General features: G+C 42.0%; 2 protein-coding genes across 2 annotated transcripts in view; one reads left to right on the forward strand and one right to left on the reverse strand.

Annotated features, from left to right (window-relative positions):
• Positions 1-6,419, forward strand: part of LOC115128471 (F-box-like/WD repeat-containing protein TBL1X) — a 41,535-nt gene extending 35,116 nt beyond the window's left edge. Inside the window, exons 11-15 of the mRNA XM_065017680.1 lie at positions 1,494-1,568; positions 1,709-1,836; positions 2,814-2,979; positions 3,171-3,272; positions 4,329-6,419. Coding sequence (XP_064873752.1) covers positions 1,494-1,568; positions 1,709-1,836; positions 2,814-2,979; positions 3,171-3,272; positions 4,329-4,355 — 498 coding nt within the window. The 3' untranslated portion in view covers positions 4,356-6,419. The remainder of the gene's footprint in view (positions 1-1,493; positions 1,569-1,708; positions 1,837-2,813; positions 2,980-3,170; positions 3,273-4,328) is intronic.
• LOC115128477 (G-protein coupled receptor 143-like) lies at positions 5,533-23,988 on the reverse strand. Its single transcript, XM_029658343.2, has 9 exons — positions 23,669-23,988; positions 23,037-23,146; positions 17,231-17,325; positions 16,601-16,693; positions 15,970-16,079; positions 15,542-15,650; positions 13,329-13,446; positions 12,920-13,175; positions 5,533-7,663 (listed from the first exon to the last, which is right to left on the reverse strand). Exons 1-9 carry the CDS (start codon positions 23,979-23,981, stop codon positions 7,560-7,562), a joined length of 1,308 nt encoding a protein of 435 aa, XP_029514203.1. The 5' UTR covers positions 23,982-23,988; the 3' UTR covers positions 5,533-7,559.
• Positions 23,989-24,995: the final 1,007 nt, after the last annotated feature.

The following is a 24,995-nucleotide window of genomic DNA, read 5'->3' on the forward strand; positions in this document are numbered from 1 at the left end:
GGGTTTCAGGTGTCTCCGGAAGGTGGTGATTGACTCCGCTGTCCTGGCGTCGTGAGGGAGTTTGTTCCACCATTGGGGGGCCAGAGCAGCGAACAGTTTTGACTGGGCTGCGCGGGAACTGTACTTCCTCAGTGGTAGGGAGGCGAGCAGGCCAGAGGTGGATGAACGCAGTGCCCTTGTTTGGGTGTAGGGCCTGATCAGAGCCTGGAGGTACTGAGGTGCCGTTCCCCTCACAGCTCCGTAGGCAAGCACCATGGTCTTGTAGCGGATGCGAGCTTCAACTGGAAGCCAGTGGAGAGAGCGGAGGAGCGGGGTGACGTGAGAGAACTTGGGAAGGTTGAACACCAGACGGGCTGCGGCGTTCTGGATGAGTTGTAAGGGTTTAATGGCACAGGCAGGGAGCCCAGCCAACAGCGAGTTGCAGTAATCCAGACGGGAGATGACAAGTGCCTGGATTAGGACCTGCGCTGCTTCCTGTGTGAGGCAGGGTCGTACTCTGCGGATGTTGTAGAGCATGAACCTACAAGAACGGGCCACCGCCTTGATGTTAGTTGAGAACGACAGGGTGTTGTCCAGGATCACGCCAAGGTTCTTAGCGCTCTGGGAGGAGGACACAATGGAGTTGTCAACCGTGATGGCGAGATCATGGAACGGGCAGTCCTTCCCGGGAGGAAGAGCAGCTCCGTCTTGCCGAGGTTCAGCTTGAGGTGGTGATCCGTCATCCACACTGATATGTCTGCCAGACATGCAGAGATGCGATTCGCCACCTGGTCATCAGAAGGGGGAAAGGAGAAGATTAATTGTGTGTCGTCTGCATAGCAATGATAGGAGAGACCATGTGAGGTTATGACAGAGCCAAGTGACTTGGTGTATAGCGAGAATAGGAGAGGGCCTAGAACAGAGCCCTGGGGACGCCAGTGGTGAGAGCGCTTGGTGAGGAGACAGATTCTCGCCACGCCACCTGGTAGGAGCGACCTGTCAGGTAGGACGCAATCCAAGCGTGGGCCGCGCCGGAGATGCCCAACTCGGAGAGGGTGGAGAGGAGGATCTGATGGTTCACAGTATCGAAGGCAGCCGATAGGTCTAGAAGGATGAGAGCAGAGGAGAGAGAGTTAGCTTTAGCAGTGCGGAGGGCCTCCGTGATACAGAGAAGAGCAGTCTCAGTTGAATGACTAGTCTTGAAACCTGACTGATTTGGATCAAGAAGGTCATTCTGAGAGAGATAGCGGGAGAGCTGGCCAAGGACGGCACGTTCAAGAGTTTTGGAGAGAAAAGAAAGAAGGGATACTGGTCTGTAGTTGTTGACATCGGAGGGATCGAGTGTAGGTTTTTTCAGAAGGGGTGCAACTCTCGCTCTCTTGAAGACGGAAGGGACGTAGCCAGCGGTCAGGGATGAGTTGATGAGCGAGGTGAGGTAAGGGAGAAGGTCTCCGGAAATGGTGTAGGAAGTGTTTCTCCAGAGTCTACATGATATCTGCCCATGTGTGTTTCAGAATGAAGTTAACGCTATTAAGTGGGACCCGTCAGGGATGCTACTAGCCTCCTGCTCTGATGACATGACTTTAAAGGTAATGCCAGTGCTGCTACTTCAGGCAAGATTCTGGACACACAATGAATTCCACCTCTTTCCTATGACCATGATCTATATGTCAATATAAGAATGTAATGATTACATAGTGAGTTTAAAGTGTGCTGTGCTCTTCCCCAGATCTGGAGTATGAAGCAGGACTCATGTGTCCATGATCTCCAGGCCCACAGTAAAGAGATCTACACTATCAAGTGGAGCCCCACCGGCCCAGGCACCAGCAACCCCAACGCCAACATCATGCTGGCTAGGTGGGACACACACACACAGCTCCTAAGCTTGTTTTGGGACACCGTTGTGATTTACTAGTTGAAAATGGGCAGTGTGTGTGCCAGTGAAAGGGTCTCTTGTCAAAAAGTGTCCCAGACATCCTCCCAGGTCTAATAACTGTCAGTCGTTGAGGGACATAAAGCCGATGACCCAGACATGAATGCATGCGTAAATGTTACAGTTCAAATAGCAGAGGTATTTACAACCTCTACTGGCATCCCCTGGGATGGGTCTATATTTCATTCTTGATGTAAAACGGCCATTACGGCTATGACTTGTGAGGAACTTGATAGTTATCTGAGGTAAATGCGGCTATTGTACACCAAGATACAGCTCCTGTCTGATCCTGTGATTTATTTGGTTCTTTCCGAACTTCTTTTTTAATTGAGTTTTTATCTCCATCTTTTCCTTTGTCTTTGTAAAGTGAGATTTGCAACCTAGCCAGGTTGACTTACACTACCTAATAATAACATTTTGATGAGAAAGTGTGAATGAAAGTCTGCTTCTCTTTTCATTAACACTTGCTTTCAACCGTGTCTCTCCTTTTGTGGTGACAGATATTCACACCATTTCACTGATCCTACAAAATCACACATCCTGTTTTGGCTCTGTGAATCAGCACATTTTGAAATAGAATTTGTGTCGACCACCAAAGCAAACTTATTGACATGTTTCTTACATTTCATATCCTTCTTTTCATATCCTTCTTTCCATGTAGTGTTGTTGTCAATCTAAAGCTGGAAAATCTACCCGGCTGCTACTTTGTCATAAAGGTGTTAAATCCCCTGTCAAACCCTGTAAATTAACATTCGTATGGAAAGACCAATGATGGCTTGTTGATATTAACATAAACTTAAAGTTAGAGCTTTCATGTATTTCAGTTACAGTATGTCATTGCATGTTGTAGATGGCAGTTAGTAGATGGAGAACTGACCATGTGCTATGTTGTACCCCTTAGTGCCTCGTTTGACTCAACTGTGCGTCTGTGGGATGTGGAGCGAGGTGTGTGTATCCACACCCTGACCAAACACCAGGAGCCCGTCTACAGTGTGGCCTTCAGCCCTGACGGGAAGCACTTGGCCAGCGGCTCCTTCGACAAGTGTGTCCACATCTGGAACACCATGGTGAGTCACCCAGGAGATTATAACAGCTTAAAACAGGTTATAGCAGCTTACAACAGTTAGTTACTTGGTCATGGAAAACCCCTGGCCCCAATGCATTACCCAGACAGTGAGATCAGTGATGTTGTAAGGTCGAGCAGGCAACTATGGCCATCTAGCAGTCCTCACCAAAGTTGGTTGTGTTGTGGTTGCAGACTGGAGCCTTGGTGCATAGCTACAGGGGGACCGGAGGGATTTTCGAGGTGTGTTGGAACAGCACAGGAGACAAAGTTGGTGCTAGCGCTTCAGATGGATCAGTAAGTTGTCATATTTTAGTTGAGTTGGATTATAATTTGTGTTTCAAGCTGTATATCATTTGTAATGATCTGTTTTCTTTCATTTATGCAAGCACTGTTTATTTTATTTCACCTTTATTTAACCAGGTAGGCAAGTTGAGAACAAGTTCTCATTTACAATTGTGACCTGGCCAAGATAAAGCAAAGCAGTTCGACACATACAACGACACAGAGTTACACATGGAGTAAAACAAACATACAGTCAATAATACAGTATAAACAAGTCTATATACGATGTGAGCAAATGAGGTGAGATAAGGGAGGTAAAGGCAAAAAAAAGGCCATGGTGGCAAAGTAAATACAATATAGCAAGTAAAACACTGGAATGGTAGATTTGCAGTGGAAGAATGTGCAAAGTAGATATAAAAATAATGGGGTGCAAAGGAGCAAAATAAAAATAAATTTAAAAAATGAGCTAAATATATAAATACAGTAGGGAAAGAGGTAGTTGTTTGGGCTAAATTATATGTGGGCTATGTACAGGTGCAGTAATCTGTGAGCTGCTCTGTCAATCACACGTTTCTAGATGTTAAAGGGGTACTTCGGGATTTTGGCAATGAGGCTCTTTATCTACTTCCCCAGAGTCAGATTAACTTGTGGATACCATTTTATGTCTCTTGTATGAAGGAAGTTAAAGTTCGTTTCGTGAGTCAATGCTAACTAGCGTTAGCGCAATTACTGGAAGTCTATGAGCATCTACTAGCATTCTAGCAGATACCCATAGACTTCCAGTCATTGTGTTAACGGTAGTTAGCAATTGTGCTAGCACCAGTTAGCAACTTCCTTCAAACTGTACGCAGAGACATCAAAATGGTATCTATGAGTTCATCTGACTGGGGAAGTAGATAAATTGCCTCATTTGCAAAATCCCAAAGTATCCCTTTTAACCAAAGTGAATAAAAGCTAAGCCCCTAATGCTTTAGTCTCGGGACCAATGCTTTCAGAAGTGCATGGAGAGGAACCAAAATAATCCGAAGCATAATATGTATTATTAATCATGTTATCTTTGCCCTCCAGGTATGTGTTCTTGATCTCAGAAAATAGCATCCTGGCAGTGACTTTGAAGTTGGACCCTGCCATCAGCAAACACTCTCATAGCTCAAAGCAGGCCTGGCAACATGGAGGACATCCTCATAGGGAGGACACAGGAGACATTTTAACAACCACAAACTACTTAATGACAGAGGCAATCCTCAGTTTGTGGATTTGTGTCTCCTGTTTAAGACCACAAAGAACATTTCCTGGGTTAATTAACATACTGGACAAAATCCAATTTATTTTGTTCAGCCATGTTTTAAAAGGTGCCTAGCGGCCCTGCTGTTATCTGGCTAGGGTCTGAATCATGAGGAAGAGGGTTTGTATAGGAAGAGGTGTGAGGAGAGACAGACCGGTGTTTTGGGTGTGTTTGACATGACATTGTGAGAGAAAGGTTGTGTTTTAGAACGTATCTAAGCACATGTTAGCCCTATGGTGTCCTGAGTTGAGAAACAATATGGGAGACATGAGGAGAGTGACGTTGTTATTGCTGCACTGGCATTCTCAAATTATGTGATGTTTAAATTGTCCTCAGTGGAGAATAGTTCCTGTTTAAACAGTACTTCTTGCAGATTTTTCACTGTTAAAAAAAGATAAAAAAGGTGCCGCTATGCGGTAGCTCTGTGCTCGCATTTAATAACATCAAGGTCAACCAAAAATCACCAAACTGCCAAGTTTAACTTCTCTAAGTTTGAATGACATTTAATTCACTTTAAAAAGAAAATATGCAAAAAGCGTGGTTTATAAGCATATATTCTCCCTTCTGGATGTACATTTAATGAATGTAAAGATATGTAAATTAGAAAAATACACAGACTTATATACTGTGTATATATGTTTATATTCAGTACACTTTAACGTAATCTTCTAGACGCTCAATACTGGCTTGAGCTATCACATCTTTTCATTGCTGATACTCGGTTACAAGACCCTGATTCAATTTAACGTCAGATAGATGTTTCTTTTGTTTCCATGTATGTTATTTTATTCTGACAATTATGTGTGCATCAGGTTGGTGTGTTAAGTCAGGTGGTGCTGAAGTGGACTGTAGTCATTTCACTGATGGCTCTTTACACTTTAAGCCATGGAGATCTGTGCCTCAACGTAACTGAATGGACCATGGGTAATGATGAATGGGATAAAGATGGGATGTTACATTCTGTAGGCTCTACCTGTTTTGTCGGGGTTACCCCTGGCTCAGGTCTGGGATGTGAAACAGGACGTGTCTGTATTCAGCCCTAATGACAACCATTGAAATGGAAATCAGAACAGACAGAGCACATGCTGATTGAGAAGGAGAGGATGCTGTGAACATTTGTATTGTGTTGTCTTAATGTTGCTTTAGTAGCAAAGTGGCATCACTAGTCATCTACTGAGCTTTTCTTACAGTACTCCTTTGTTTGGCAGGGTGATCGTTCTGGTGGAAACCCAGGTTACACGCTGACTGATCAACCAGGCTCTGATTGGTCAAATGGAAGTCCTACTGTAGCTTCTAAGCTGTGATTGGTTGAGTTGGGTTGAGGTCCCGACATTGCCACCGCCTGATCTAATTGGTCAGATTGGACTTATTTGACTTGCCTGTATGATGGATTTAGCTTTGTGTGCAGTATGTCTACTTGTACTTATCGTGGTCTAACGTGACAGTCTTTTCAAACTAACAAGCCACCACTTTGAGAATGCCTTTTTCTGGTCCATTCTTTCAGTCAAGCTCATTTTTAGGTCTTTCAGTCAAGCTAATTTTTAGAGCACTTTTTCAGAAGGTAGGCTCAGCTTTTGTTTGGATTTGTGCTGAAAGAGGAAGGCCAGCATTTTATGTCATTTTTTTTTATATATAAATAATCCGGCGTTGATGTTTTTTTGCTGAGAGCCAATATTGTCTGTGTCAGACTGAGAATCGGGCTGTGGTTGGTGGCCATCTTGGCTTGTTGAGAAGCCCAGTGTGGAATAAAATGCTGTGACTGACAGCGATCTCTCTCCTACCCCAGTCTAGGATATGGTCATCTGTTTCCAAGACTAAACAATGAATTCACACTCAATGTCTCAAATAAATCACTCTATTTTGATATGAGAAAACACTGTCCGTTTCTTGTATTGTTGGGTTCGTCACTTATGCAGCAGAATGTATAGCATTACTATGATCGTGTGCATAATGAAGTAGACACTTAGTGTGTTAGTGTAGCACTGTAGGAGATATTTAATGTTATCATTTAGCTTGTGATACATTATCAAACTTGAAATGACAATGTACTGAAACCCTGTGTTGCGTCCGTTGTTGGAATGAGACCAAGGTGCAGCGTGGTAAACACCAAAAAAACAACAAAAGATAAATGAACGTAAAGTTCTGCAGGCTATACAGCAACTAACAAAATCAAGATCCCACAAACTCAGGTGGAAAACAGGCTGCCTAAGTATGATCCCCAATCAGAGACAACGATGGCCTCTGATTGGGAACCATACCCGGCCAACAAAGAAATAGAACACATAGATTTGCCCACCCAAGTCACACCCTGACCTAACCAAATAGAGAATAAAAAAGTCTCTCTAAGGTCAGGGCGTGACACCCTGCTTCAATTTGGGTTAAAGATAACACCACCTCAACAATTGCTTGATGTTTAATACTGTATAAAATAGAATCAAAGTGCAATGTAAAACATGTCATTATAAAAACCCTCTAAATAGCATCTCAGGAAAGATATTCCCATTATTTTATGCTTTTGGGGGCTAATTATGTGAACATGTCATATAGGGCAGTAATACTGGATCAAGATGTAAGATCTGAATTTGAGCCAGTTTGCTAAAGCAGGAATATAAGGTAGCCTTGGGGACTATTCCATTACTGTACAGGTGATCGTTCAATAATGTAACACCACACTGTCTTTAGCAAATGGCTAAAGTGATGAGGCAAATTAACTGGTCCTGTTATGTATCGTCATGACATATGAGGAGCAGACTGGTGGCCAAATGTGTCATGTTGTTCTGTGACAACATCAAGCCTCTATGACTGTGCTACAGCAGTAATTAAATGGCAGTTCTTAAGAGCGAAATAAATGAAATGGTACAGGTAGACAGATCATTTTTAACACTGCTGTTGGATCTAAAGAGGTGTCTTGAGTTGAGGGTTTTCAAACAGCGGATGGGGACAGGGTCTAAAACTCAGTGGGGGAGAGACAAAACAAGATGGAGAGTGGAGGCTGGCAGCAGGTGATGCAGCAGCTAGTGCCTTGCAGAACTCCCCAATGATTCTCCATCTGCGTCTATATCCTCATAATCTTGGTGCTCAGTGGAAATGTCGATTTCAATTGTACTAGACTCTGAACCTAGCAAGACAAAATAGGGGATAGGGGAGATGACTGAGTTAAGTGGGTATATACAATATATCCCTTCTCTTACATCATAACTCCCAAGTGTTAAATCATAACTCCCAAGTGCCTAAAATTATCATACATCCTCTGCTGCTGTCTTCATTCAAGGCATGCACAACAACTTCATACAAATATATCTGGCATATGTTTCAAATGATTTTCAAATGTATTTTGGGAATTTTAGAATAATTTCGACAGGACTCTATTTGCATGTGTTGTTATGGGTTCAAATATTTGGATCCTTTTGTTAAAAAAAAAGGTCAAGCCTAACAATTTTCACCTCAACTCGATATTGAAACTTAATTCCCATGGGATTTACGATCCTTGAAAGTCATGATTTACATTTTTATTTTATTTTATAAAAAATCTATTAAAATATGCAGAGCCATATTCATAAACAAGAATCACTAAAGCCGTAAATGTTTTTCTTAAGGGGTTTTCATTTAAAAGTTAGGATGACTGTCAGGGATCTTGAACATCAATCAAAAACATTCAATATCGGTGTACATTATCTTGAAATTGTGCACACAAACAACTCACTAAGTCTGTTTAAATAGTAGAACATTTGAAATATTTGACCTTATGGATTTAAGATATACAGCAGCACATCCCTGTTCAATACATGTTCTACTATACTACAAAAACAGTACAGTGCCTTCAGAAACTATTCATACCCTTTGACTTATTCAACATTTTGCTGTGTTACAGCTTCAATTCAAAATGTATTACAAATATTTTTTCTCAACCATCTACACACAATACCCCATAATGACAAAGTGAAATTATGTTTTTAGAAATACTCTATACAGTGCATTCGGGAAGGATTCAGACCCCTTGACTTTTTCCAAAAATTTTTACATTACAGCCTTATTCAAAAATGAATCAAATAAATACAATCCTGATCGATCTACAAACAATACCCCATAATGGCAAAGCGAAAACAGGTATTTACAAATGTGTCGAGGCACAGATCTGGGGAAGGGTACCAAAGAATTTCTGCAGCATTGATGGTCCCCAAGAACACAGTGGCCTCCATCATTCTTAAATGGAAGAAGTTTGGAACCACCAAGACTCTTTCTAGATCTGGCTGCCTGGCCAATTGGGGGAGAAGAACCTTGATCAGGGAGGTGACCAAGAACCCGATGGTCACTCTGACAGAGTTCCAGAGTACCTCTGTGGAGTTGGTTGTCTTCTGGAAGGTTCTCCCATCTCTGCAGCACTCCACCGATCAGGCCTTTATGGTAGAGTGGCCAGACAGAAGCCACTCCTCAGTAAAAGGCACATGACAGCCCGCTTGGAGTTGCCAAAAGGCACCTGAAGGACTCTGACCATGAGAAACAAGATTCTCTGGTCTGATGAAACTAAAGATTGAACTATTTGGCCTGAATGCCAAGCGTCACGTCTGGAGAAAACCAGGTGAAGCATGGTGGTGGCAGCATCATGCTATGGGGATGTTTTTCAGTGGCAGGGACTGGGAGACTAGTCAGGAAAGATGAACGGAGAAAAGTACAGTGAGATCCTTGATGAAAACCCACTCCAGAGTGCTCAGGACATCAGACTGGGGCGAAGTTTTACCTTCCAATAGGACAACGACACTAAGCACACAGCCAAGACAACGCAGGAGTGGCTTCAGGACAAGTCTCTAAATGTCCTTGAGTGGCCCTGCCAGAGCCCAAACTTGAACCTGATCGAATATCTCTGGAGAGACCTGAAAAAAGCTGTGCAGTGACGCTACCTATCCAACCTGACAGAGGTTGAGAGGATCTGCAGAGAAGAATGGGAGAAACTCCCGAAATACAGGTGTGCCAAGCTTTTAGCGTCATCCCCAAGAAGACTCAAGGCTGTAATAGCTGCCAAAGGTGCTTCAACAAAGTACTAAGTAGGGTCTGAATACTTACGTAAATGTAGTATTTACATTTTTTATATGTAATACATTTGCAAACATTTCTAAAAACCTATTTTTGCTTTGTCATGATGGGGTATTGTGTGTAGATTGATGAGGAAAAACAATTTAATCCATATTAGAATATGGCTGTAATGTAATAAAATGTGGGAAAAGTCAAGGGGTCTGAATACTTTCCAAATATATACATGCATACATTACACATATATCCACATCTTTTAAAAATATGTTTTCCTATATTATTTTCCATGAACCCTACAACCCCTCCCCTAATTGGAATAAACTAATGAACAACAACACTTAGGCATCTACTTCCAGCTTATACATACTATATCAATTTTACGGACACAATCTATTTTACAATAGTCATCTTGTTTGTTTTTACTCCTATCCTTCCACTACCCTTAACCCCGCCCATCTATCTCTGAACACCATCCAGTCTGATTTCTATTTGCCATATATTTTTAACTGATGTTTCACAAAAGTTCTAAACCAAGCCAAAACTGTTACTAGGCCACTCAGGAACAGTGCCGTGTATTCATGGATGCCAAGGGAAGCCAGGCTACCCCCAAAAAATGTATGTATCTCTTTGTGTTTTCATAATTTTCTTTCAATTCGCAAGATGCTGAATGTATCTCACTGGAGAAAGCAACCAAGTGAGCGAAAGAGTGCCCCTCTGTCTCTGTATGTGTAGCCCATCCATCTGATGCTGTCTGGTCAAAAAGATTATGATATTGTTGCCGCACATAGCATTGAATGCAAGGGAAGCCAGTGAGCATTTGACCTTCCTTGATTAGAAAAGTTTAAAATTATAGCCAATCAGCGTTGAGCTAAACTGAGTGAGCTGTTTAGCTGTGAATGGTCCTGGTACGCCAAAAGAAAGTGTCAAGGGAAACCAGTTTGGATTTGGCTTCACTCCTATCACAGAGAAATACGTCATCGATAGAAACAACTTGAATTGTTGCTTCTCGTTGTGTGTTTTCTTCCGGTGGCTAGCTAGCTAGCAAAAATTGGCCTTTTCCTAAATTAGCCATGTATAGTGATATGGATTTGGCCTTGTGGTTTTACTTAATTCTCTATACTGGTTAATGATTATAACTGCGATTTTGATCCAACCATAAAATACATTGTGCCCCTGGACTGAGATGAAGGAAGGTCAATATGTAGCTAGATGTAGAAGGCTAATGTTAACTAGCTACGGTCTCCCATGAAAGGAAATTAGGCTAGCGAGCAAGACTTTTGGCCAGGTCGACTAGGACAACAACAAACTGAAGTGTGTACTGTATGGTAGAGTCATAGACTGTTTCATCAACATGAAAGAGAGAAGGATGGCATTGGCATTTCTCTACAAGTAGGGTGAGTCAAAATGTTTTTTCTGCTTGCATGAACACACACAAAAATCAGAACCATGGCCAGCCACATCACATTTAGCTTATGTTGATTGGAATAAATTGTTTTTACTATCTTTAAGTTGTCAATGTATTAGAGTAATCATAGGTGATATGATGTTGAAGTTGAAATAGTGCTGGAATAGTAGTGTTTGCGACCTGCAGTATTTCTCTGTGGTTCTAAATCAATAGTTGTTTAGTAGTCCGAAATTGTCGGAAACATGAACTTTATTGACCATACTGTAGGTCATGTAACTGTTTGTTACCTGCAATATACTTTACAAAGTTGAATTTATTCTGCCACTGTCTTTTTATTGTCTCAGCCCTAAGCATATATCACGGTCGCAAGGCATATGAACTAACAGGTTTAATAGCAAACGAGGCATTTATCACAACACATTGTATTGTATATTTGTCCTTGTGTTTTAGGTTATTGTCCTGCTGAAAGGTGCATTTTTCTCCCAGTGTCTGTTGGAAACCAGGTAGCAGGTTATCCTCTATGATTTTGTCTGTGCTTAGCTCTATTGCATTTCTTTTCATCCTAAAAAACTCCCTAGTCCTTGTCATTGACAAGCATACCCATAACATGATGCAGCCACCACCATGCTTGAAAATATGAAGAGTGGTACTCCGTGATGTGTTGTGCTGAATTTGCCCCAAACATAACTCTTTGTATTCAGGACATAAAGTTAATTTCTTTGCCACATTTCTTTTGCAGTTTTAATTTAATGCCTTATTGCAAACAAGATGCATGTTGTGGAACGTTTGTATTCTGTACAGGCTTCCTTCTTTTCACTCTGTCATTTAGGTGGTGAAATCTCTGAGCGGCTTCCTTCCTCACCATCAACTGAGTTAGGAAGGACACCTGTATCTTTGTCGTGACTGGTTGTATTGATACACCATCAAAAGTGTAATTAATAACTTCACCATGCTCAAAGGGATATTCAATGTCTGTTTTTTTGTTGTTGTTTTTTTTTACCCATCTACCAATATTTTATGTATGTTTTTATATTTAACCTTTATTTAACTAGGCAAGTCAGTTAAGAACAAATTCTTATTTACATTGACGGCCTACCCAATAGGTGCCCTTCATTGCGAGGCATTTGAAAACCTCCCTGGCCTTGGTCTTTGTGGTTGAATCTGAGTTTGAAATTCACTGCTCGACTGATGGATCTTAAAGATACAGTAACTGTATGTGTGGAGTAGAGTTTACATAGTCATTTAAAAATTACATTAAAGACTATTATTGCACATAGAGTGAGTTCATGCAACTTATTATGTGACTTGTTAAGTAAATCTTTGCTCCTGAACTTATTTAAACATGCCATAACAAAGGGCTTGAATACTTAATGACTCAAGACATTCAGCTTTTTAATTAAATTGTTTAAAAAAATGTAAAACATTCCACTTTTACATTATGTGTTTAGGCTAGTGACACAAAAGCTTAATTTAATCAATTTTCAATTCAGGCTGTAACACAACAATTGGAAAAAGTCAAAGGATGTGAATACTTTGAGGGCACTGTAAATGTCATTTCTTGATTAGAACCAAATCCTTTTGTCCCCGGTAAGTTCTCCTGGCTCAGAACATCATCCTCTACAAGAAATCATCTAAGCTGGTCCTGGGGACAATGTCTGACAAGTATTATATTATCAAAACTGGCTTTACTAAGGGAACCTCTGCCTGGTGAGTGAGGCACATTTCCTATGGGTCTGAAGCCATCTATAACTTTATAATCTAAAACCAAACCCACGGTGGTATAATATGAAACAGACCAAGAGCAGCTTTATTGGCAGCACCATGCACTTTAGAATCTAGATGATGATGACCAGTGTGGGTATTACCGGTTTCACCAGCCCTGATACGCCCGGGCGTTACCATTGTCATTCTCCCTGCTCTGCAGCCACGTATGCCCATTACCTTCTGATAGGACGCTGATGGCGTCAGAGGCTGACTGCCCATTGCCCTTGATGTTCTTGCCGGTCATGTTCTTGGCCTCCTGGGCGTGGCTCTGGTAGAGCAGGGGGGAGCCCACGATAGGGTTGTTAGCCGCCGAGGTGGAGGCTGAATCCCAGGCCAGCTCCCTTCTCCTCTGCAGGCTGCAGTCCACATCAAAGCCCGTCCAGCCATGGAAGGCCAACGTGTTGAGGAAGCCTGACATGGGGTTCAGGATCCCCTTGAAACAGTAGAACACAGAACCCCTCAGGTATGAACAAACCTGAGCCTTCAGTGTAACACACTAACATTGGTGCTGGACAAGTTTGCCACACACAAACACTTTTGGCTAAGATCGTTTACTATAATCAAAATGGATTCAAAGTGAACCCACCATGATAAACCAAGTGATGAGGGCTGTGTTTCGTATATTTTTCAGGTCACTGGCTTTTATGTCTGTCTGCATCTCCAGGTAAAACAGCAGGCTCTCATTGATGATGTTGGGAAGCCAGCTGAAAAGTGGGAAGTATAATACAGGTATTGTACATTAATGGCAGGAAAGCATACAGAATGTTTTAGAGGGATTTGTCTTGAGATCTATTGTTGATTAGAGAATGAGTAGTGGTCTGATACTCGTTAAATGTTGAACATGGAGGAAACCTCTTTAACTGAGGCATATTTTTAATAGTGCCAATGTTTTGTACCATTGCTGACTGGACAGATTCTCCCAGGGCTACCTACAAAAGTAATTAAAGTAATTGATTAAAAGTGTAGTAAAAAATCAGTTGAAATGCCAGTTATTCCATTTGGAAACTTGGATATTAGATTCCAAGGGGCCTCTGCGGGTCTTCATAATGTTCTGAAAGTGTGTTTTTAGAAATACATGGATTTACACTACAGGATTATAAGTATGACCTCTGAGGAAAGTCATGGACTTTATGAAAGACAGTCAGGAAGGACAGTTGCCTTAATCAAATTTAAGGTGACTTTGTTGCCAAGAGCTGTAATATACAGTACCAGTCAAAAGTTTGGACAAACCTACTCATTCAAGTTTTTTTTTTAATTGTACTATTTTCTACATTGTAGAATAATAGTGAAGACATCAAAACTATGAATAACACATATGGAGTCATGTAGTAACCAACAAAGTGTTAAACAAATCAAAATATATTTTATATTTTTAAAGTTGCCACCCTTTGCCTTGATGACAGCTTTGCACATGCTTGGCATTCTCTCAACCAGCTTCATGAGGTAGTCACCTGGTGTGCCTGTTAATTGTTAATTTCTTTCCTTCTTAATGTATTTGAGCCAATCAGTTGTGTTGTGACAATGTAGAGGTGTTATACAGAAGATAGCCCTATTTGGTAAAAGACCAAGTCCATATTATGGTAAGAACAGCTCAAATAAGCAAAGGAAAACAACAGTCCGCCATTACTTTAAGACATGAAGGTCAGTCAATCCGGAACATTTCAAGAACTTTGAAAGTTTCTTCAAGTGCAGTCGCAAAAACCATCAAGTGCTATGATGAAACTGGCTCTAATGAAGACCTCCACAGGAAAGGAATACCCAGAGTTACCTATGCTGCAGAGGATAAGTTCATTAGAGTAAACTGCACCTCAGATTGCAGCCCAAATAAATGTTTCACAGAATTCAAGTAACAGACACATCTCAACATCAACTGTTCAGAGGAGAATGTGTGAATCAGGCCTTCATGGTCGAAATGCTGCAAAGAAACCACTACTAAAGGACAACAATAATAAGAAGAGACTTGCTTGGACCAAGAAACACGAGCAATGGACATTAGACCGGTGGAAATTTGTCCTTTGGTCTGATGAGTCCAAACTTGAGATTTTTGGTTCGAACCACCGTGCCTTTGTGAGATGCAGAGTAGGTGAATGGATGATCTCTGCATGTGTGGTTCCCCCTATGAAGCTTGGAGGAGGAGGTGTGATGGTGTGGGTGTGCTTTGCTGGTGACACTGGCTGTGATTTATTTAGAATTCAAGGCACACTTAACCTGCATGGCTACCACAGCATTCTGCAGCGATACACCATCCTATCTGGTTTCCCCTTTGTGGGACTATAATTTGTTTCTCAACAGGACAACCTTACACAACCTCCAGGCTGTGTACGGGCTATTTGACCAATAAGGAGAGTGATGGAGTGCTGCATCAGATGACCTGGCTTCCACAATCACCTGACCTCAACCCAATTGAGATGGTTTGGGATGAGTTGGACCTCAGAGTGAAGGAAAAGCATTACTCATGAAGCTGGTTGAGAGAATGAGAAGAGTGTGCAAAGCTGTCATCAAGGCAAAGGGTGGCTACTTGAAAAATCTCAAATATATTTTTTATTGTTTAACACTTTTTTGGTTACTACATAATTCCACGTCTGTTATTTCATAGTTTTGATGTCTCCACTATTATTCTTCAATGTAAAAAATAAAGAAAAACTCTTGAATGAGTAGGTGTGACCATTTCACTTGCCATCAAGCTATTTGTATGCTGTTTGGCTGACAATACAACAGGACACAATACAATAGAACACAGGAGAAATTGCATACTGTGTACTGTGCATACAACAATGAAATGCAATATTGTGGTCTTACCAAATAAAGAAGACCAGCATGATTTTGAAGAAGCGTATTTTTATCTCTGTTCCCAGGCGTCTCTCATTTTTTGTGTAGATCCCTTGTCGTCCCTTCAATAATGCTGTCACTAAATGGAAAATACAAACGTTCACTTCCTTTCCTTTCTTTCTATTTTGATGATCATCACAGAACCTTTATTTTGAAAAAGAATAGGTATGAAAGATTAAAACGTTTAGAGATAAAAACACATTTCTGTAGGCCTGTACAGTTCAATACAATAGAGCTGTTAGTATTTATCTCTGTATGGAATATCTGATATGAGTGTGCTGGGCCCTGGTCAAAAGTAGCGCACTAAATAGGGAATAGGGTGCCATTTTGGAAGCATATTGCCTGTTCAGGGCTCTGTATCATAAAGAGCTTGGGCCGGAGGGGCAGGGTGAACTGACCTGCAGACACAGTCCTGGCGAACAGTGTAGGGTTGACTATAAGCACCAGCATTAGAGGAGCGTAGGTAGTGATGTAGTGAGGAATGGCATGCTGCAGGCCATTTTCACAGCTGCAACACAAGAGAGCACACTGAGAGAAATGCACTGCACTGCACATCACACAACCATGCACGTTTCCTCCAAGCAGGGAGGAAGGATCACAGGAGAAACCGTAGAGAGAGAAATATTGGGTTTGCACACCACAATCCTAAGTCATTTAACTACAATGTGGCTATTGACTGCCAGCACTGCACAGGTCTTGGAATGCACAGAAAACTGGTCTAACATCAAGAACAAAAGAAAAACATTGTGTTATTCACACCAGTTAGCACAATATCATACATTCCTCATGTATTCTGAGACAATGCTCACTCATCCCAGTATGTTGACAGTCAGCAGTACAGTAAACATTCGCAAGTCTACATTTTCAGTGCATTTCAGAACAACACAAACGTTATGTCATAGACACAGACAAAGCCAACCCACTGGGTACACACTGGTTAAATCAACATTGTTTCCACTTCATTTCAATGAAATGACGTTGAACCAATGTGAAATGACATCCGTGCCCAGTGGGAAGCTGTTGACATACCTGGAGATGGATGTGTAGTAGAGCATAGCCACACCCTCCACACACAGCAACACGGCCAGACCCCATGTGATCATGTGATAGAGGATGATGGTACTGACGGAACAACAAGACATCACGTCATGAGCCAGGCAGAGATTTCAAAAGACACATAGTATACTGCACACAATATTTCACTTATTAAACAAATATATATATATATTTCACCTTTATTTAACCAGGTAGGCTAGTTGAGAACAAGTTCTCATTTGCAACTGCGACCTGGCCAAGATAATTACATATGACATACACGGTAAAGCCCAGAGAGAAGTATCAGAAGTGAAGAGCAGATTTACACATCCACTTTCTAATGGAAGTGGCATATCATTAGGCCAGTATTAATAATTCAACACAATATTTGGTTTTGCGTTACATCAGAGGCTGTAGTACTTTTCCCCAACTGGAAAGACAGGAGTTCTATATTGAGGAGTTGTAGCTACATTGTATTGAGAGATTACAGATATTATATTGATGATCGCGCACATCAGAGGCTATTGTACCCCCCCCCCCCCCCCAATTGGAGACATAGTCAAGAGTTGATATAGAAGTGATACAGCAGAAGGTGATAGATGGCAGGAGGAGAGTATAGACTACCTGATTCCTGCAGATCTTCTGACCACCAGGAAGACGTCCACAGCATAACAGAAGGTCCACCAGAAGGATGCACTGAAGAACAGCTGGATCCACATCTGGGGAACACAAAACCAGATTCAACATCAGAACAACACACTGTATATAAACAATACTTTATCTAGCATCATACAGGATTATAAACATGGTTTAGAATCTCTCCTGAATAAGTAGATAGCTTTTTAATGTAACTAAAACTAATATAGGTCTAATCTCTTTTATTTCAAATAAGCCCATGTATGTGTCTCCGCTCTGGATAAGAGCGTCTGCTAAATGACTTAAATGTAAATGTAAGAGTTATATGTATACATGACCATCTCTGCAAATGTCAGTCAGTGTGTTCAAGCCCAAAAACTGGATCAAGGTTGCTAAATGCTCCCTGCAGAGTAATTTACTTATTCAGGCAATTTCACATACTCTAAATCAGTGGTTCCCAAACTTTTTAGAGTCCCGTACCCCTTCAAACATTCAACCTTGAGCTGCGTACCCCCTCTAGCACCAGGGTCAGCACACTCTCAAATGTTGTTTTTTTGCCATCATTGTAAGCCTGCCACACACACATACGATATACGATACATTTATTAAACATAAGAATGAGTGTGAGTTGTTGTCAAAACCTGCTCATGGGAAGTGACAAAGAGCTTTTATAGGACCAGGGCACAAATAATAAAATAATAATAATCAATCATTTTGCTCTTTATTTAGCCATCTTACATATAACACTTTATTTGTTAATCGAAAATTGTGAATAACTCACAACATGTCAATGAGAAGGGTGTGCTTGAAAGGATGCACATTACTCTGCAATATTGGGTTGTATTGGAGAGAGTCTCAGTCTTAAATAATTTAAAATAATTTCCCACACACAGTCTGTGCCTGTATTTAGTTTTCATGCTAGTGAGGGCCAAGCATCCACTCTCACATAGGTACTGGTTGCAAAGGGCAGCAGTGTCTTAACAGAGCGATTTGCCAAGGCAGAATACTCTGAGCGCAGCCCAATCCAGAAATCTGGCAGTGACTTGTGATTAAATTCAATTTTCACAGAACCGCTTGTTGCAATTTTGATGAGGCTCTCTTGTGCAGATATCGGTAAGTGGAAGCAGGGCATGAAAGGGATAATGAATCCAGTTGTTTGTGTCATCCATTTTGGGAAAGTACCTGCGTAATTGCACACCCAACTGAAGCTAACCTGAAAACAAGGCTCCCTAAATTTTATCAGCATATTGAATGCGCAACCCGGGCTGGGAAAATTCTGGATCATTGTTACTCTAACTTCCGTGACGCATACAAAGTCATCCCTCGTCCTCCTTTCGGCAAATCTGACAACGACTCCATTTTGTTGCTCCCAGCCTATAGACAGAAACTATAACAGGAAACGCCCATGCTCAGGTCTGTTCAATGCTGGTCCGACCAATCTGATTCCACGCTTCAAAATTGCTTCGATCACGTGGACTGGGATATGTTCCAGATAGCGTCGAACAACAACATTGATGTATATGCTGATTCGGTGAGCGAGTTTATTAGCAAATGCATCGGTGATGTTGTACTAACAGCGACTATTAAAACCTTCCCCAACCAGAAACGGTGGATTGATGGCAGCATTCGCGCAAAACTGAAAGTGCAAACCATTGCTTTTAATCAGGGCAAGGCGACCGGAAACATGACCGAATACAAACAGTGTAGCTATTCCCTCCGCAAGGCAATCAAACAAGCTAAGCGTCATTATAGAGACAAAGTAGAGTAGCAGTTAAACGGCTCAGACACGAGAGGTATGTGGCAGGGTCAATCACGGATTACAAAAAGAAAACCAGCCCCGTCACGGACCTCAATGTCTTGCTCCCAGCCAAACTAAACAACTTCTTTGCTCGCTTTGAGGACAATACAGTGCCACCGACACGGCCCGCTACCAAAACCTGCGGCCTCTCCTTCACCGCAGCCAACATGAGTAAAACATTTAAACGTGTTAACTCTCGCAAGGCTGCCTGCCCAGATGGCATCCCTAGCCGTGTCCTCAGAGCATGCGCAGACCAGCTGGCTGGTGTGTTTACGGACATATTCAATCAATCCCTATCCCAGTCTTCTGTTCCCACATGCTTCAAGAGGGCCACCATTGTTCCTGTTCCCAAGAAAGCTACGGTAACTGAGCTAAACGACTATCGCCCCGTAGCACTCACTTCCGTCATCATGAAGTGCTTTGAGAGACTAGTCAAGGACCATATCACCTCCACCCTACCTGACACCCTAGACCCACTCCAATTTGCTTACCACCCCAATAGATCTACAGACGACGCAATCCCAATCACACTGCACACTGACCTAACACATCTGGACAAGAGGAATACCGATGTAAGAATGCTGTGCATCGACTACAGCTCAGCATTTAACTCCATAGTGCCCTCCAAACCCGTCATTAAGCTTGAGACCCTGGGTCTCGACCCCGCCCTGTCCAACTGGGTCCTGGACTTTCTGACGGGCCGCCCCCAGGTGGTGAGGGTAGGAAATAACATCTCCACCCCGCTGATCCTCAACACTGGGGCCCCACAAGGGTGAGTTCTCAGCCCTCTCCTAGTACTCCCTGTTCACCCATGACTGCGTGGCCATGCACGCCTCCAACTCCATCATCAAGTTGCAGACAGCACTACAGTGGTAGGCTTGATTACCAACAACAATGAGATGGCCTACAGCGAGGAGGTGAGGGCCCTCGGAGTGTGGTTTCAGAAAAATAACCCCACACTCAACGTCAACAAAACAAAGGAGATGATCGTGGACTTCAGGAAACAGCAGAGGGAGCACCCCCCTATCCACATCGACGGGACAGTAGTGGAGAAGGTGGAAAGTGTTAAGATCCTCGGCGTACACATCACGGACAAACTCAAATGGTCCACCCACACAGACAGCATGGAGGAGGCTGAAGAAATTTGGCTTGTCACTAAAAACACTCACAAACTTTTACAGATGCACAATCGAGAGCATCCTGGCGGGCTGTATCACCGCCTGGTACGACAACTGTTCCGTCCATAATTGCAAGGCTCTCCAGAGGGTAGTGAGGTCTGCACAGCGCATCACCGCGGGCAAACTACCTGCCCTCCAAAACACCTATACCACCCAATGTCACAGGAAGCCCATAAAGATCATCAAGGACAACAACCACCCGAAAGACTGCCTGTTCACCCCGCTATCATCCAGAAGGCAAGGTCCGTACAGGTGCATCGAAGCTGGGACCGAGAGACTGAAAAACAGCTTCTATCTCAAGGCCAGCAGACTGTTAAACAGCCATCACTAACATTGAGTGGCTGCTGCCAACATACTGACTCATCTCTAGCCACTTTAATGATGAAAAAATTGATGTAATAAATGTATCACTAGCCACTTTAAACAATGCCACTTTATATAATGTTTACATACCCTACATTACTCATCTCAAATGTATATACTGTACTCTATACCATCTACTGCATCTTGCCTATGCTGTTCAGCCATCGCTCATCCATATATATATATGTACATATTATTATTCACTCCTTTACACTTGTGTGTGTATAAGGTAGTTGTTGTGAAATGTTTAGATTACTTGTTAGATATTACTGCATGGTCGGAACTAGAAGCACAAGCATTTCGCTACACTCACATTAACGTCTGCTAACCATGTGTATATGAACAATACAATTTGATTTGATTTGAACTCACTCAGATGCTTCGCTATATCACATTTGACATTGTGTGTAAACTTCAGTTCATTTGCACACAAAAAAATCATACAATGCTGGAAAGACCCTTGTGTTGTCCTTGTTAATGCAGACAGATCATAGCCTCAATTTTGTCCCGCATATTGAATATAGTTGCGGAGAGTCCCTGTAATCCTAGATTCAGATCACTCAGGCAAGAAAAAACATCACCCAGATAGACCAGTCGTGTGAGAAACTCGTCATCATGCAAGCGGTCAGACAAGTGAAAATTATGGTCAGTAAAGACAACTTAAAGCTCGTCTCTCAATTTAAAAAAAAAACATGTCAAGACTTTGCCCCTTGATAACCAGCGCACTTCTTCTGTATGTTGTGAAAGTGTTACATGGTCGCTGCCCTTATCATTGCATAGTGCAGAAAATACACAAGAGTTCAGGGGCCTTGCTTTTACAAAGTTAACTATTTCCACTGTAGTGTCCAAAATGTCTTTCAAGCTGTCAGGCATTCCTTTGGCAGCAATAACCTCTCTGTGGATGCTGCAGTGTACCCAAGTGGCATCGGGAGCAACTGCTTGCGCGCACGTTACCACTCCACTATGTCTCTCTGTCATGGCTTAGCGCCATCAGTACAGATACAAACACATCTTGACCACCAAAGTCCATTTGATGTCACAAAGCTGTCCAGTAACTAAAAAATATCCTCTCCAGTTTCCAGTGGTTTGCAGAAGAGGATGTCTTCCTTAATTGACCCCCCATAAACATAACGGACATATACCAGGAGCTGTGCAAGGCCCGCCGTCTGTTGACTCATCCAGATATAATGCATATAATTCACTGGCTTGTAATGCGAAGCAGTAATTGTTTCAAAACGTGTCTTGTCATGTCACTGATGCGTCGTGAAACAGTGTTGTTTGATGGAGCCATTGTCTGTATAGTTTTTGGGGCCTTTTCCCCCAGCATTGTCCCAGCCATATCCGCGGCAGCAGGAAGAATTAAGTCCTCCACAATAGTATGGGGCTTGCCTATCCTAGCCACTTGGTAGCTCACCATATAAGACACTTCTAGCCCCTTCTTATTAATGGTATCTGTTGCTTTTATACGTCTTACTACTTGAAAGTCATCTTAATTCTCGCTCAAAAAACTCCCGTGGCTTATTTTTCAAATTGGGATGTTGTGTTTCTAAAGGCACTACTCCCAACATAAGAGAACCCCAAATCAATGTAGTTCCCATCATATTTGCCCCTCTTCGATGGTCCAACGTCGCTGTCTGTTGTTCGGTGCTTTCCCAGGTACATACAGACCGTTAGTGGAATTCCCACGAGAGAGTAACAGTTAATGTGATTGGATATTAATTATTTGACTGGGCTACCTGTATTTGACATTGTGTTGTTATTTCGATGAACACTAGATGGTTGAATTTGATTTTTGGCAGTGAAACAGGGCTACTCAGGCAAGAAAAAAACCTCGCCCAAATGTATAGCCCCGTTGGAAAATATAAATGGACTGTTTGAAAATGTGAAGATTATTATTATTTTTTTTTTATAATTTCAAAAAATATGAATCACATTTTTATTTGGCGTACCCCCAGCGGCATTGTGCATACCCCCAGTTTGGGAATACCTGCTCTAAATAAAGGTGTTGGTTCAACACACCTGACTCTCCTCAACACCCTCTGCTGTGTGCAGTGAGATGGTTGTTATAACTTCTTTAAGCTTTAGGTATGAAGGAAGTTAGAGGTAGTTTCACAAGGCAATTAACTCGCTAGCACAATGATTGGAAGTCTATGGGTATCTGCTAGCATGCTACTTCTAACTTCCTTCATACTGGACACAGAGACATAAAAATGGTATCCACAAGTTCATCTGACTCTGGGAAAGTAGATAAAGGGCGACATTGCCAAAATCCCGAAGTATCCCTTTAACCACCATTTTGTCATGCAAGTGACTGTTTCAAATGTAAGATCATATCATCTGCTAGCCTGTTACTCCCAGTAATGTATATTTGCTGAGCTCATATTTGTCTCCTCTGCTAGGTCAGACGGTTTTCTTGGTTAGGTCACATGGTCAAGAAAACATCTATCATACATACTGCACTGCCGACACAGAACACCTCTGGCCACATGTCGCTGTTGTTGGCCACATTGATCCCCCTGACAAGGTTGGGCAGGCCCAGCCAGATTGATGACCTCACTATGATACCTGGAGGAGACAAACACAACAAGACCTCTCAAAACATCTGACCATCTTATAAAGATCTGTTTTGCAGGATGTCAATGAGGGGGGCTCCCGAGTAGCGCTGCATATCAGTGCTAGAGGCGTCACTACAGACCCTGGTTCGATTCCAGGCTATATCACAATCACAATTGTGTGTGTATCTGTTGCTCCTCCACATACACATTCTACTCTCAGTCCTTGTGTAATGATTGCAGTGAGACCCCCAGGCCTGTTATAAAATCAAGCTAGTAGGCTAACAATCCATTCTTTGACTGATGATATGTGAGACCCATTGGCCTGCAAAATGCCAATTGCATAAATTGTATTTCACTAGCTACAATATCTGGTTCCATTGTCATAAGCTGTGATAAACAATCTAAAATTGTACAGTAAAGTAGAGGAACACAATTACAAACGTGGTGTATGCCTACAACTTTGATTAAATTCTCCATTGTATCGACAGTGACACGCAAGGTGTTCATGAAAAGTAACGGGACATAGCCTTACCTGCACATCCCAGTATATCACATATGCTGATGATAAACAATATTCTCCACGAAGACGCTGGTTTGGGAAGAGGGTACTGTCCAAGGCGCCTGTAACCCCTACGTTTGGGCAAAATTTGTAAAATAGAAAATATCGAACTTAAAGTTGCGCTACCGATGCAAATGGCGCCAAAGAAGAGGGGCTGAAAAGTAATGACAAATTCGGTCGATGCGTCTCGGTTTGGGCAGCAGAACGTCTCCAGCCTTGGGGATGCCATCATGGACTCGATGGAAAGAAGCAGGCTACGGTGCCAGGGGAGAAAATAAAGGAACATTCATTAATTTAGTCCGTGGCATGAGGTCTGTTTCAAGTGAAAATCACGGGTTGAATCATCATGTGTTTCTATTTAATCCTTCCAGTCAGGGTTTAACTGCCCCACATTGGTAAGAGGCCACATAAGAATGTTGCTCAACATCTGTAGTAAAAAAGGCTTAGGCTACTTTTTGTTGTAAAATGTTTCCACAAAATTGTCCATGCCTCTATAATATTAAGTATAAATTGCACTATGAGTGTGAGAAAACGTGGAAATGTGTGTTCAGGAAAATACTAAATCATACCTTTGATAAATAGCAGATGCTGTAGTCCTAGTGGGAAATATGAATTGCACAGTATGCAAACTTTTACCAATTGTACAAGAACATCTGATACTATGCAGTTGTTTGGAGTGGTTTGAATGTATGTAGGCTACATTAGGAAGTTGAAATAGAGTAACAAAGTTACTAAGCCCTACCCTGTCCAGACAGATCATTTATGAATAGCCTACTGTGCAGCACCTGACCTGAGTAGCTAGAGGAGCTGCTACATTCCAGCTCTAAGAACCTGAAAAGCAGGTGAACCATTGTAGAAATGATTTGTGGATCAATGGAGCTATGAATGTGCATTGATTACAGAGAGGACATTCAGTGGGTTTATACAGTGGTATTCTAATCCATGCACCTTCTCTGACAAGGCACAAAGTAATGTGTGTTTTAATTTGACAGTGGCAGGGATTATATCAACATCATAGTGAATTGATGTTTGCAGCTCTCGCTTCTCTTTCCTTCTCTCTCAATGAACAAACCTAACTGCTGCTGACATCTGGTGGTGGATAGAATAACTTATGTAGAGAATGTTTTCGTTAGAGAATCACGTTGCATCCATGAAGAATGTATGTCACAGAATGTGCATGCTAAGGAGTGCCTTGCCATGTTTTCTCACTGTCAAATGTTTGCCTCGATAATGTCAATGTGGGGTAGCAATTCTGGGGTATATAAAAATCAACTAACTTATGTGGATGATTAGTTTATTC

Source organism: Oncorhynchus nerka, linkage group LG1 (assembly GCF_034236695.1).
Source record: "Oncorhynchus nerka isolate Pitt River linkage group LG1, Oner_Uvic_2.0, whole genome shotgun sequence".
In the NCBI taxonomy this organism is placed as follows: Eukaryota; Metazoa; Chordata; class Actinopteri; order Salmoniformes; family Salmonidae; genus Oncorhynchus; species Oncorhynchus nerka.

What these genes read in the sequence shown, in the direction of transcription:
- LOC115128477 (XM_029658343.2), bottom strand. Translation starts at nt 23,981, where the DNA reads ATGTTCCTTTATTTTCTCCCCTGGCACCGTAGCCTGCTTCTTTCCATC. An exon ending in TGTTCTGTGTCGGCAGTGCA is followed by an intron (nt 17,326 to 23,036) that starts GTATGTATGATA and finishes TGTGTTCCCCAG; the next exon opens with ATGTGGATCCAGCTGTTCTT. An exon ending in CGCCAGGACTGTGTCTGCAG is followed by an intron (nt 15,651 to 15,969) that starts GTCAGTTCACCC and finishes TTTTCCATTTAG; the next exon opens with TGACAGCATTATTGAAGGGA.